This window comes from Myotis daubentonii, chromosome 1 (assembly GCF_963259705.1).
Source record: "Myotis daubentonii chromosome 1, mMyoDau2.1, whole genome shotgun sequence".
In the NCBI taxonomy this organism is placed as follows: domain Eukaryota; kingdom Metazoa; phylum Chordata; class Mammalia; order Chiroptera; family Vespertilionidae; genus Myotis; species Myotis daubentonii.
The window spans coordinates 57282141-57294826 of NC_081840.1; the positions used below are offsets into that span (position 1 = coordinate 57282141).

A 12686-nucleotide genomic window follows, 5' to 3' on the forward strand; every position below is an offset into this window, starting at 1 on the left:
CATTCGCCATCAGGTGATCGGAGCCTGCTGGCTGGGGGGGTGGAACTGAGAGGTCGGCTGTTCTGCCCACTCACCAGCCCCGCCCCCACCACTACCCATGCCCAGTTCCCCGTTCACCATCAGGCGATTGGAGCCTGACGGCCGGGGGAAGGGACCAAGAGGTCGGCTGTTCCCGCCCACTCGCCAGCCCCACCCCCATTGCGGGTCGCTCTCTATGTGTGGGGCGACCATGAATGGTGGGGTGGAGGCCTTGGCCTGGTGCCACCCGTGTCCCTGCCACCCACCCCCGATTCCCCGTTTACCATAAGGTGATTGGAGCCTACTGGCCAGGGAAAGGGACAGAGAAGTGGTCAGTGCACCTCATAGTGACTGGAAAAGCGGTTGTTCTGGTCATTCTGCCATTAGGGTCAATTTGCATATTACCCTTTTATTATATAAGATAATCTGTGTGCTCTCAGATGGGTTAGTAATTCTCTATCTAAGCTAGGCCTGCAGCAACTCTGAGAGGGATACGGGAAGAGGGCCTGGGAGACAGCGTCTCCCTTCCATCAGTTGTCCAGCTTTAGCCAAAGAGCTCTGTACAGTAATTAGTGATCTTTATGTACAAAATACTGATATAGAGTATACCCTACACAGACAGAAGGAAAGGGCTGCATCATGTTGATGAAGATGAAAGGGCTTCTACTTATAACTTCAGGCATACGGAGAGATTTGGTGCTGAAACAATGAAATGATTGCGAAGTTTCTAATCTTTATTCCCTAAGGTTGTTGTCCATGCACACTGAAATTTGGGGGTTGATGACCTAAAATGCAAACTCCAGGGAGTGATTTCACATTAACCTGGTTCTGCAGTAACTCTAAAAAGGACAAGGGACAAGGAGCTGGGAGAGAGCATCTCCCTTCAATCGGTTGTCCAGATGTAGCCAAACACCTAGTTATTTAGATATTTGGCAACACACACACACACACACACACACACACACACACTCACACTCTTATTTACATTAGGCCCTAACAAGATAAAAGGAAAAGATTGATTCATGCCCATGACGATGAAACAGCATCCTTTACACACTTCTGTACGGTGGGGAGATGTAGTGCTGGACTAGTGATGTGATCTCCAGACTTCCAGAAATTGTCTTCTAAAAGTCACCTTTTACGAGTCACGCTGTGATATGAGCCTGCAGGCCCTGGTGAGTGATTCTGCACTTACTGTGGGCCTATACACATCTAAAAGAGGGAAGGAGGTGGTCTGGGAAGAGATGATCTCCCTCAATCAGTTGTCCAGATGTTGCCAAATATCTCAGCATCATATTTGGCAAATGCATACATATAAAAATATTTTATATACATTATGCACCACCATGATGAATGGTAAGGAATTAATCATGCTCATAATAATGAAAAAACTACTTGCACACTTTGGGAAGATGGAGAGATGAAGTCCTAGGCTAATTAAATGATTTATAGGCTCTCCAAAATGTAAGTGTATCTTCTAATAGTTATCTTTCATATGTGAATACTCATGAAAATGTCACCTTTCAAGCTACTTTTAAAACCTAGGCAATATTAAGATAAAATGGTTAGTTATAAATATTTGATTTCATAGATTCTATTACATGTGAGCCAACTTTTACAAGCTAAAACAGTGCTAAATTTTGATAATACCCCATTATCTTGCTTTAATGCTATCAACAACTGCAGTACTGTCACTATTAAATTCTGATTTTTTTTCTTGCTTTCTGCCAGGGTTTGTCAGAAACTGCTTTAGCCCCCAGTCGACAGCACCTTGGTGCTGCAGAAAACACTGTAGAATTCAAGATTTCTTAGGGGTGAAGGTAAGAATAAGAGTAAATGAGAAAAGAAAGGAAAAAGTCCTACTTGCAGGGTCATGCCAGGGACTTAGCACTTAAATATATCTGCAATGAATCTAAAGTGCTAGTAGAAAGAAACAGAAGAGAAATGTTCTCCCCTTTGGCAACATGGTAACCAAAACATATGTATACAAAAAAAAAAAAAAAAAAGGAGTTGTATACATTGCTAATGCGTGTTTATAAACCAGAAACTGGGGGGCATGGGGTAGGAGGAAGCCCTGATTTGTAAAATTTGCTAATTTCCTTGGTATAAATACTCCCACCACCATGGCCAATTTCAAACTTCCAGCAAGAGGTCCTGAACTTCTGAGTTCAGAAGAGATGTAAGTAGTACAACATTATAGCATGTCTGCCATACGACAACAACAGATGCAAATAGTCGTAAGAGCACAGGAAATAGTAAATGTACTTTTGAGTATTACTTTTGTTCTTAATACAGCTTACTTAATCGTAAGTGCATGACATTTAATTTTTAATAATGGCCATGTTTAACAACCAGTTCGCAAAAATTCTTGAAAATTTAATAATCAGTAAGCCTGTATGAGCTGGCTCCAACATTTCACATCTAAGTAAGTAAGGGGAAAGGAAAAATCAGACTGAAAACCATTAAATACTATTTACTGTGCTTTTTTTTTTTTTTTGTATAGATAGGGAGACGTAGTGGGAAACTAAAGAATTTTTAGGGTTCTAAAAATGTCAACATGTTCTGCTCATTAGTCCCCCCAAAATGTAAAGTATTCTCAAGAAAATGAGATGTTTCCAAGAATTTCAGGGCTACAGAGGTGAGAACTTAAAATACAGGTAAATGTCCAATTTTATAAAGGCTATCTATCTGAAATGGTTTCCATGTGCTCTACATATAGCAAGAATGATATGTGAATTAATTTATCATTTTTTTAAACCTGTTTTACTGCTATCAAGCAATGCAGGAAGACTCAATTACTAAACAAATCCTGGGCTGGGCCCACCTTTGCCAAAGTCAGCAACCCCTTTAGCTCCAGCTATTACCAGCACTAGGAATGCCGCCTTTACAAGACTCAGCATTACAAAGAAAAGAAAAAGAAGAGTTGGAAGGAAAGGGAGAAGGGAATAAGGAAGGGAGACATAAAAGCTAATGTTAAGAGTGCCACCAATTACAGCCGTGGGCACTGACAGTTATCAGAGACGTGTGCACTTGGGCCAAAGGCTGTAGTCACTGGTTTCCTTATTTCAGCATCTGACCTCTGCAAGATTAATGCATACTACCATGCAATCATTGCCGCGGTACTTTCACAGCCTTCGTTCTTGAGATGACAAACATCTGGATAAGTGATCCTTCACACGTTTTCCTGATGTTTGCAAGTATCTGGATGGATCATGCCATGTAGACTAAAATCAGTATAATTAACTTGAATGTTCACCTTTTATCCTGCAATCTTGTTACACTAAAGAAAAAGCAATAAATCCTTCTAAAATTTGCCACAATAGTGCGGTCATGTGTATCAGACAGCCTTGATTAATGTACAATTACTATTGTTTTATTTGGGCGTGTATTGTTTCAAAAGCCTCCCTCTTACTAAAGCTTAAAAATATCCCATCCTGTCTGGAGAACTTTAAAACAGCTTTGTAAAAAGTTATCCATCAGAGTCATGTTAAAGATTGCATTTATGTTGAATAATTAGTAAAGGTAGGTGTGCCAATTAATTTTGCTACCTGTGAGTCTGGCTTGAAGCTATATTTGTGGGTTAATAAACACTTTATACTTCTTTACTGAGGCTATGTTAAAGTATCATAATGCTGTCTTGTTTTTATGAAGATGATCCCATTGATTTTTGATCAGTGGGGCATGTGCATTCAGTGATATTTCTGGAACTAAGAATTTGTGCTAAATTGGGTCGCATTTCTCACCCAGTGAAAGATTGGCAATACTAACTTCTTATATGGTCAGCAGAACACTTCTGCTGTATTTAGCCTAACTCAAAGCTATGCATGTAAACAGAGATAGGCCTCTATCATCATCAGTTACAAACACACTTACATACTAAACGCCTTTCAGTGGTTATAAAAAGTCCACGTAAGCGAGACAACCCAATGTGAAAGTGGTTAAATCCTTTTCGATCGTTGTCACCCACTAAGACCTGCCTATGTCCACTGGTGCAAGTTGCCAGGGGCGCCCACGAGCAAATAAAACAATCGTATGTATTTAAAAATCCCAGATAAGTAAGTCGTGCTAAAAAAGAATGAACATTAAATGTGAGTTTTGCGGTTAACGGAAATGAACCACCTTTGGTAAAACAGTCCCGGTGGGGGAGAAGCGCTTTTGTTCGTTTTCAAATGGCTGCCGTGGTGAAACCTCGCTTCTTGTAGGAATTTACTTTCGGTCTCCTTCAACTCGCTTTTTACGAACTATGTAAGAAAGAAAGAAAGGTTAAAATGACAAGGTGAAGGGATACTCCTTAAATTTCAGATAAACAACATTAATCACACGGAACAGCGACCTCACACACTGGAGGATACAGTTGTCTTAAATTTCAATATTCAATTACCCACTGGATTATTCTCTCATTCTTAGTAAAGATTGAGAGAATAAACCCAGTGCCATGTTGGATTTACATTTAAATAAAGCTACGTCTGATAGGAAAGAATTTGAATGTTAGGACTTTCCCAGTTCTATGGAGTAGAATAGATCCACAATGTATTCTCAAGAAAATGAGACTTAGTCCCACTGTAGTCCCTGGGGGACTAAGGTTATATAACATATAACCATCCAAATAGTCTCTTGGTCACTTATCCACAGCCCTTCTCAGCTTCTGTGCAACTCAATCACCTATTAGCTTTAATGCCCCAGGATGACACATTCACAACCTATTAATTCAGATTATGGCTTGCAGACCAGGAGGATCTGCAATAGAAAGTTCAAAGTTTCTAAACCTGTTTTAAATCAAATCTCCTACATATCAACCTCCAGGAAGGTGTGATTCAGATGGCAACCAAACTTAGAGATTAAGGTTCCCTTAAACTGGTTCTTGGTATCCAAGAAGTTGCCTGGCTGCCCATTCCCAGTTTCTGCCACCGTCTTCTTCCCCCTTTCATGTCCCCGCCTGCAGGCTCCTCTAGTGGGTAGCAGGAGAGCTACTCTCACCTTCCTGGATTTGGCAAATCATCCACTTTAAATAGCCCAGCCTACTCCTGCCTCGGCTGCGAAAATGCAAAGGTCTAGCCCACAGTTACTGCTCCTGGGCTCAGGATGGCCCCTCCATTTACTTCAAACCTCTCGTTGTGCCTGTTCTTCTTTCGTCTCCATGTGGTTCGGCTGTGGACCCCCTCTGCTTTTCCTACGCATCTTCCTACTGTTGCCTCCACCCTTCCCCAAAGCCCTGTTTGCTGGGATGCCTCCTTAGCCTCACCCTGTGCAGCCCAAAGGCCAGCACTGCCATCTGCCCAGCCAGCCCCCAGATGCCACACATTGCACTCTGGCTGGGCCTCAGGGGCTTGGCTCAGCATGTGCGGGCAGAGAACTGGACACTAATTTCACCTGCTCCCTGCTGGTTCTAAGCCTTCACCTTCTATCTTGTCTACTATCTGAATCCTCCCTGTGGCCAGCACCATACTTCGCAGAACACTGTGCCCAGTTCCCCTGTCCAAAGTCTGGTTTTCTGACCCTGAACCTCAAACCGGGGACTGAGGCCTGCTATTGGCTAACTGCTTGCCAAGTGGACTGTCTACATCTGGATGCCCTTTTGTGATGCTGCGTCAAGTGGCAGGGATGTCCCCAGACCACGCCTTCCCAGCCTGTCCCGTTCTTCTGTGCTGTGGTTGATTAGGACCTGCCCCACCTCATGTGAACTGAAGAAATATGAACAGATCCTCAGCAGAGAGTGGGCAGCAGGAAACATTCACGAGAGGCTAGCTGAAAAAGCTACTTCTGCGTTTCCCTTCATAGCATAGTCCCACCGATTCATTTCACATGTAAATTACCAAAGTATCAGGCATAACCATGTTTAAACCCAACTACAGAAGCACAGTCAGGCACAAACAAAGTGAATTGGGAATGTCCATGCCATTGTGTCCATCCATCTCCTGGTGCAGGTAACAGCAGAGGGTGATTACATGCAATAAGTAAGGAAAGGAGAAGCAAATACATAAAGGAAACCAAACAAAATTCACAGGTTTTCTGGAAAAAAGAGCAAACAGTTCTTGAGAGAACGCTACAATAAAGCTTAAACTGTGAAGATGATGAAAATTCCCATGACCATGTAATAGATAGCCTTGGATGAAGGGCTGGCACCAAAGGCCAGTGGGATGGTGAGATGTTAGAGCTGAAGTGGAGAAATGAATGGTCATCATGCTTTTCTAGCTGCTAATAGCACCACAGTATGGCCGCATTACCCAGATCATTATTCTTCGTGATGGCAGCTGCCACCCTCGTTCGAGGCCCTTGCTTGGTAAACTGATATCCAAATTTGAGGATCCTTGAATTCTCCTCGAGCATCTGGGCAATTTCCATCTCTACGGCTGTTCCCAACTGCTGTCTCTGGTTGCAGGTGCAGGTACATACATAGGATGACCAAGAAGAACGAGGAAACAGTTACTTGTGTGGAAAAGTTACGTGGCTACTTGTTGGACAAAAACAAAACAAAACAAAGAGCCAAAAGTCTCCAAATGAATGGAAAAAGTCACTTGAGTTATTTTCTTCCATGCAGTCATTTGCTCCTTGTCTAGAAGCAAAACCCAACAGATAGCCAAATCAGCTGGCATGCTAACCTGAGAGGACTAAGCCAATTATTTATGAAGGAAAAGATGATTCCAGACGTAAAATGAAAGCAAAACCAGTATTTGGTGTTTCCAATCTACCCCAGTGTTTATGGTTTAAATAAAGGGTGTTTTTTTGTTTTTGTTGTTGTTGTTTTTTTAAATAGGGAAACTGTCTTATAGCAATCAATCCAATCATTGAATTTTCTATTCTGGGATCCGTATCCAAAAATAATGAAAGACCATCAATTAATGGGCCGTTCTCTCTCAGCAGAGTCGCACTAGGATATCCCCAAGAGGCTTTACCATAGTCAAGTGAGTTATCACGCACTGAAGGGGTTACTAGGCTACAGAAAAGTAAGTTTTTTTATGTTTGTGAAAAGATGTATTTTGCTTGTCTTTTAAGTTGATACATAGAGTAATAAAAACATTAAAAGTAGATGTTTAAAAATGGCAGCATGTAAAAATAAGAATTTAAAATTAAATTTACGGGACACAGTATATTTTTTCAGAATATATTCATTAAATATTTTTAAGTAAAAAGGACAGGCTTGTTTAGAAAAAGCAAACAATAAAGTGTATAAAATATAAAAGCTCCCTCCCCCTAATATTCCCATTCCCCACAGAGAAAGCCAGTTTGGTATAGAGTATGTAGTCTTAAACATTTTCTATGCATTCATGTGTCTATGTAATCTTATGCACACCTATACTTTTTTCACAGAAATGGATTCTAGTAGCATACTGTTCTGAAAGATGTTTTTCTTTTTCTTTTAAGATTAACAACACCTTTTCATGTAGGTAAGTACATGTTTACCTCATCGGACAGCTGCCCAGCATTCCACTGTAGTAATGCATCATAATGTCTGCAGCCAGGTCCTAATGACTGTTTTGCATCGCTTTCCATTTCTACTATTGCAAACCTTGCTGCAGGGACCTTTCCGTGCACACACAGTATATCCTGGGGCATTTCAGCAAGTGTGCCTGGGAGGCAAATTTCAGCAGGGTCCAGGCGTAAGCATGTTTTAATTTTTGACATATTACTGACTTACCCTCAAAGGCTATGACAATTTTTACACTCGCTAACAGTGCTTGAGTTACTATTTTCCTTACCTTAACCAACATGGGATATTACCAATCTTGTCATCCCTGTCAATTCAATAAGTGAAACTTATATTTTACTTGTATATATTTAATTGCTTTAATTTGCTTTTCTCAAATTATGAATAAGAACAATTGATTTTCTCATGCACTTGTATGTCTTTTTTTTTTTTTTAAACTACCAATCTCTGTAATTTGCCCATTTTTCCTGGGCTTTTAAAAAAAACTGGCTTGTAAATTTCTTATATATTAGGAAATTAGCCCTTTGTCAAATTTGCTGAAAATACTTTGTTCAGTTTTTTTCTTTTTTTGATTACTTAAAGACATTTTCTCCCTTTCATATGGTCAAATTTATTAATCTACATTTTATGTCATTTTAGAAAGTCTCCACTCCTGATGCTTTTCCACTTGTTTTATGATTTTGCATATTGTAATATTTAAATCTTATTTCATCTAAAATGAATTTTAATATAAGAATTAAAATACACCCTAGCCAGTTTTGTTCAGTGGATAGAGCGTCAGACTACAGACTGAAGGGTCCCAGGTTCGATTCCGGTCAAAGGCACATGCCTGGGTTGCAGGCAGGCTTGATCCCCAGTAGGGGGAGTGCAGGAAGCAGCCGATCAATGATTCTCTCTCATCACTGATGTTTCTATCTCTCTCTCTCTCTCCCTTCCTCTCTGAAATCAATAAAAGTATGTTTTAAAAAAGAATTAAAATGGAACACCAACTTTATTTCATTCCAAAATGCTAGCAAACAAAAAGTTTATGGAGAAAGTTTTGTGTCCTTTGCTCTTTATCTTTCTTTTCATCTAGCAACCTGTCAAATGAGTCCCTTGCCAAGATATTAACAAAATGTGGTACTGCCAGTAAGACAACAGTTTTGGGAATCCACAGGGTGGAGTCAGCATTCTAAGCAATGCGGATCTATGGGAGGGAGGAGCAGCAATAAAGTAAGGGATACTGACCTCACAGTATCATGAGCAACTTTAGCTCATGACACACTTTTGAACAATGGGACTGTATTAAGGACTGAGATCCAACCTCAGGGCGGGGCTGCCACAGTTACGGCTTATGCCCCTGGAATGGGCCAAGTGGTGCTGTCCAAGGGCAGCAGGAGCTCATGGCGGATGTGGCTGACTGAGAGGGATAATATAAAAGCCCCTTTATTTCCCCTTACAGCTCTCAAGCATTTGGGGTCCAGCACTTGGATAACTTGGAGGATGGCGTGTTGATATAAAGGATGTAGGAGCTGAAAATTACAGTGGGAGGGGGAGGAAGTAATATAACATAGGGCATCTTTCTTTCTCAGCCTGAGTTTTTTTTAATTTTTATTTGAGGTCTTCTATGTTGTATAAACCCAGGACACGAAATGAGCACCAGAATTTCTTATAATTTGGATAGTATGTTTCTCTTTATTAAGTCACTAAATACAAAGGAAAAAAAAAGAAACAAAAGTTCAAGCGTACATTTCTTCAGATCACCTTTTGTTTTTCTTTATTTTTATTAATGTCTTTTTAAAAATTGATTCAGAGAGAGAGAGAGAGAGAGAGAGAGAGAGAGAGAGAGAGAGAGAGAGAGAGAGAGAGAGAGAGAAACATCATTCGGTTGCCTCCTGCACGTACCCCCACATCCTAAATGCACCCTCACTGGGGATTGAACCTGCAACCTGGGCATGTGCCCTGACCAGGAATCGAACCAGTGACCTTTTGGTGCAGGGGATGATGCTCAACCAACTGTGCCACACTGGCCAGGGCACCATCTGTTTTTCTTTAAGTAACCTCTTTTCACTACTCCAATTTATTTATTCATGAATATGCATTACCGATTGTTCTCACAGGGCACTGATTAAGTCATTACATATTTACCTGGAACCCACACAGTGGGGGGTTCTCAGCAGGCCTCCATTCTGGTGCAGTTTCCTACTGCAATGATATTAATTGGGTCTCAGCTGCTGGCCCTGCCTGAGGAAACTGTCTTAGAGATTAGTTTATTTCAAACCCTTCCTTAGACAGAGGAGGAAACTGAGATTTACTTCTAATAGTCTATGAGTCAGTGAACAAAATTGTGGATGGAAATCAAGGTTTGTTTATGAATTTCCTCATTCTTAAAATAAAGCAAAACATTTTTCCAGTTGTTCTAGAACTTAATCCTCTTCTTTGTCACGAGTAAAGAGAAGTCATTTCAGAGGCATACTTAGGGGGACTAAAGTTGAAAAATTACACAAAACCATGCCCAGATGACTGAAGAGGCGTGGTGAGGATACTTTAGGTGGGATTTTTTAATTTATTTGTTTGTTTTATTTTTGTTAACCTTCATCTGATGATATTTTTTCCATTAATTTTTACGGGGAGTGAAAGGGGGAGTGAGGAAAAGAGAGAAAGGGGGAGAAAGAGAGGGATGGGGGAAAGAGGAAGACAGAGAGCGAAAGAGAAACATTAATGTGAGAGAGACACATTGATTGGTTGCCTCTGACTGGGGTGGGGATTGAACCCAACAACCCAGATACCTGCCCTTGACCAGGAATAAAACAGGAGAACTTTCAGTATTTGGGCTGACATTCTAACTTCTGAGCCACACCAGCCAGGGCTTATTAAAAATGTTTGTATTGATTTTAGAGAGAGAAAGAGGAAGGGGGTGAGAGAGAGAGAGAGAGACATTGATTGGCCGCCTCCTGCATGCTCCCTACTGGGGATCTAGTGGGGATTTAAGAGAGACTGCATTTTAGGTTCTTTTTCACATGCATTAGAAAAAGCCTCTCTATTCTAACTTTTTAGGATTTCAGCTCACTCACTACATATAAGGTTGTCAGATTTAGCAAATAAAAATACAGAACACCCAGTTAAATTTGAATTTCAATAAATAACAAATAAATGATTTAGTATAAGTATGTCCCATGATATATTTGGGATACAGTTATACTAAAAATTAATTGTTGCTTATGTGAAATTCAAGTTAACTGTATCTTATCTGGCAACCCTAATTAGATGGTATTTTACTAGGAATAGAGTATTTAGAACATTATTTCAGATATGGGATTCCACTATGGCCTAAAGTAAACCAACACAAGAAGATAAATATACTTGGAATAAAGTGTTCACTTCTGTCTTAGATCTCCTGGGAATAGTTACTAAGAGAGCTCATCTTCTTCCTGATACTATTCTAGCTGAAAAATATCCCCGAGCTATCACTTCTTTTCCTTCTGGCATTTTTCTCACTTGTTTTCCTGCTCTCCTGCTTCCTGATGACCCTTAACTTACTAGCAGCTGGACACTCACCAACATACACAGCATCAGCTTCCCCTGAATGTGTCTGGTCTTCCCCCTGGGCAGCCCCCCACAGCCCTGCATTTGGAAAGCTGTTTTGGTGATGCATCCCTTCTGGGGATGGTGAGGAAGGCTGCCTGTCTCCTGGTGGGGTTCCCACTTCCCTAATAACAAGGCCCAGGAGGAGTACAGGCTGGACAGTCCTACGGTCCTGGTCAGCAAAAACAGAGTAGAGCTGTCCATGGAACCTGTCTCCAGGCGTAGGCAAAAGTCCTGACTTGGCCCAGCCAGCACAGCTCAGTGGTTGAGCATCGACCTATGAATGAACCAGGAGGTCACGATTCCATTCCTGGTCAGGGCACATGCCGGTTGCAGGCCGAATCCCCAGTGTGGGGCATGCAGGAGGCAGCTGATAATCATTCTCTCTCATCATTGATGTTTCTATCTCTCTCTCCTTCTCCTTTCCTCTCTGAAATCAATAAAAATATATTGGGAAAAAAAAGTCCTGGGTAGGATGCTGGGGCTTTATCAGATCTTAGAGGGTCTAGACCAGGAAATTTCTCAGAAATGCAGGGGGCACTTTCAAGAGGCACTTCCCCCAATATCTCTCCCCTCCCCCCGCCACCCCACAAGAGAATGCTCGCAGTACAAGTCTCCTTGCTCTCTCCTCTTTCGGTTCCATTTCAGGGCCCTTTCTTCCTACTGTACAGTGTCTAGACCCCTCAGATTCACTGAGTCCCACTGTAGACACTTCCCTGTGACAAAGGAGCAGGGTTACATGCCGAGAACTGAGACTTGCTCCCTGTGAGCAGGAGCCAGCTGAAGCAGCAGAGCAAGTCTGGAAGTAGGGCAGGCAGGCTGATGCTGGGAAAGAGAGGGCTTCCGGGGACAGGAAGTGGTGGCTCCAGGGAAAAACAACTTTCTTTGGCTGGTGAGGGTCCCTGAGGAACACTGGATCAGAGCTGAGATTATGACTGCTCTGTGCGTGAGTCCTGATGCTACTCTAAGCCAGGCCATCTTTAGAACCTGAAAGTCCTTTATTTATTTTAAAAAATATATTTTCATTGATTTCAGAGAGGAAGGGAGAGAGAGAGATAGAGATAGAAACATCAGTGATGAGAGAGAATCATTGATTGGCTGCCTCCTGCATGCTCCACACTGGGGATCGAGTCTGCAACCTGGGCGTGTGCCCTGACCAGGAATCGAACTGTGACCCCCTGGTTCATAGATCGATGCTCAACCACTGAGCCACGCCGGCCAGGCATAGAACCCAAAGTCCTTTAAATGGGCTCTGTGGCCAGCACTAGACTGCAGGAGCCCGCTCTGCTCTTTCAGCTCTGGGAACCTCCATCCAGCGACAGGAAGTCTGGCTCTGGGAGTGGCCACTCTGTAGCCACAGTCCCAGTGATAGGCAACAGCAAGGCTGGGGCAGGCATGGGTTGAGATTCCTGCTGAGAGGCCACAGTGATGACGGCTGAACAAAGCAGCTGTCACACCTCTGCCCCCCCTGCTCTTTCTCCTCCAGGCCTGACCAGCCCAGGGCTGGGGGCCAGATGGCTCTTTATAACTCAGGTTGTCCCACTGTGCAATGCTTAATTAGGAACATGCTCTCCCCAACTCCCTCGTAGGCCTGCAGCTTTTATAATGTATAGGAAAGCTAGACCATAAAATCGAACAACAGAATTTTGTCTTTTAACTCACTCCTTTGTGGCGTGCT

The 12686-nt window shown here is 42.1% G+C and overlaps 1 protein-coding gene across 1 annotated transcript in view; it reads right to left on the bottom strand.

The window, feature by feature from the left end:
- Window positions 1-751: 751 nt before the first annotated feature.
- Window positions 752-12686, bottom strand: part of TMOD2 (tropomodulin 2) — a 56686-nt gene continuing 44751 nt past the window's right edge. Inside the window, exons 9-10 of the mRNA XM_059701257.1 lie at window positions 6243-6387; window positions 752-4259 (exon numbers count right to left, since the gene is read on the bottom strand). Coding sequence (XP_059557240.1) covers window positions 4225-4259; window positions 6243-6387 — 180 coding nt within the window. The 3' untranslated portion in view covers window positions 752-4224. The remainder of the gene's footprint in view (window positions 4260-6242; window positions 6388-12686) is intronic.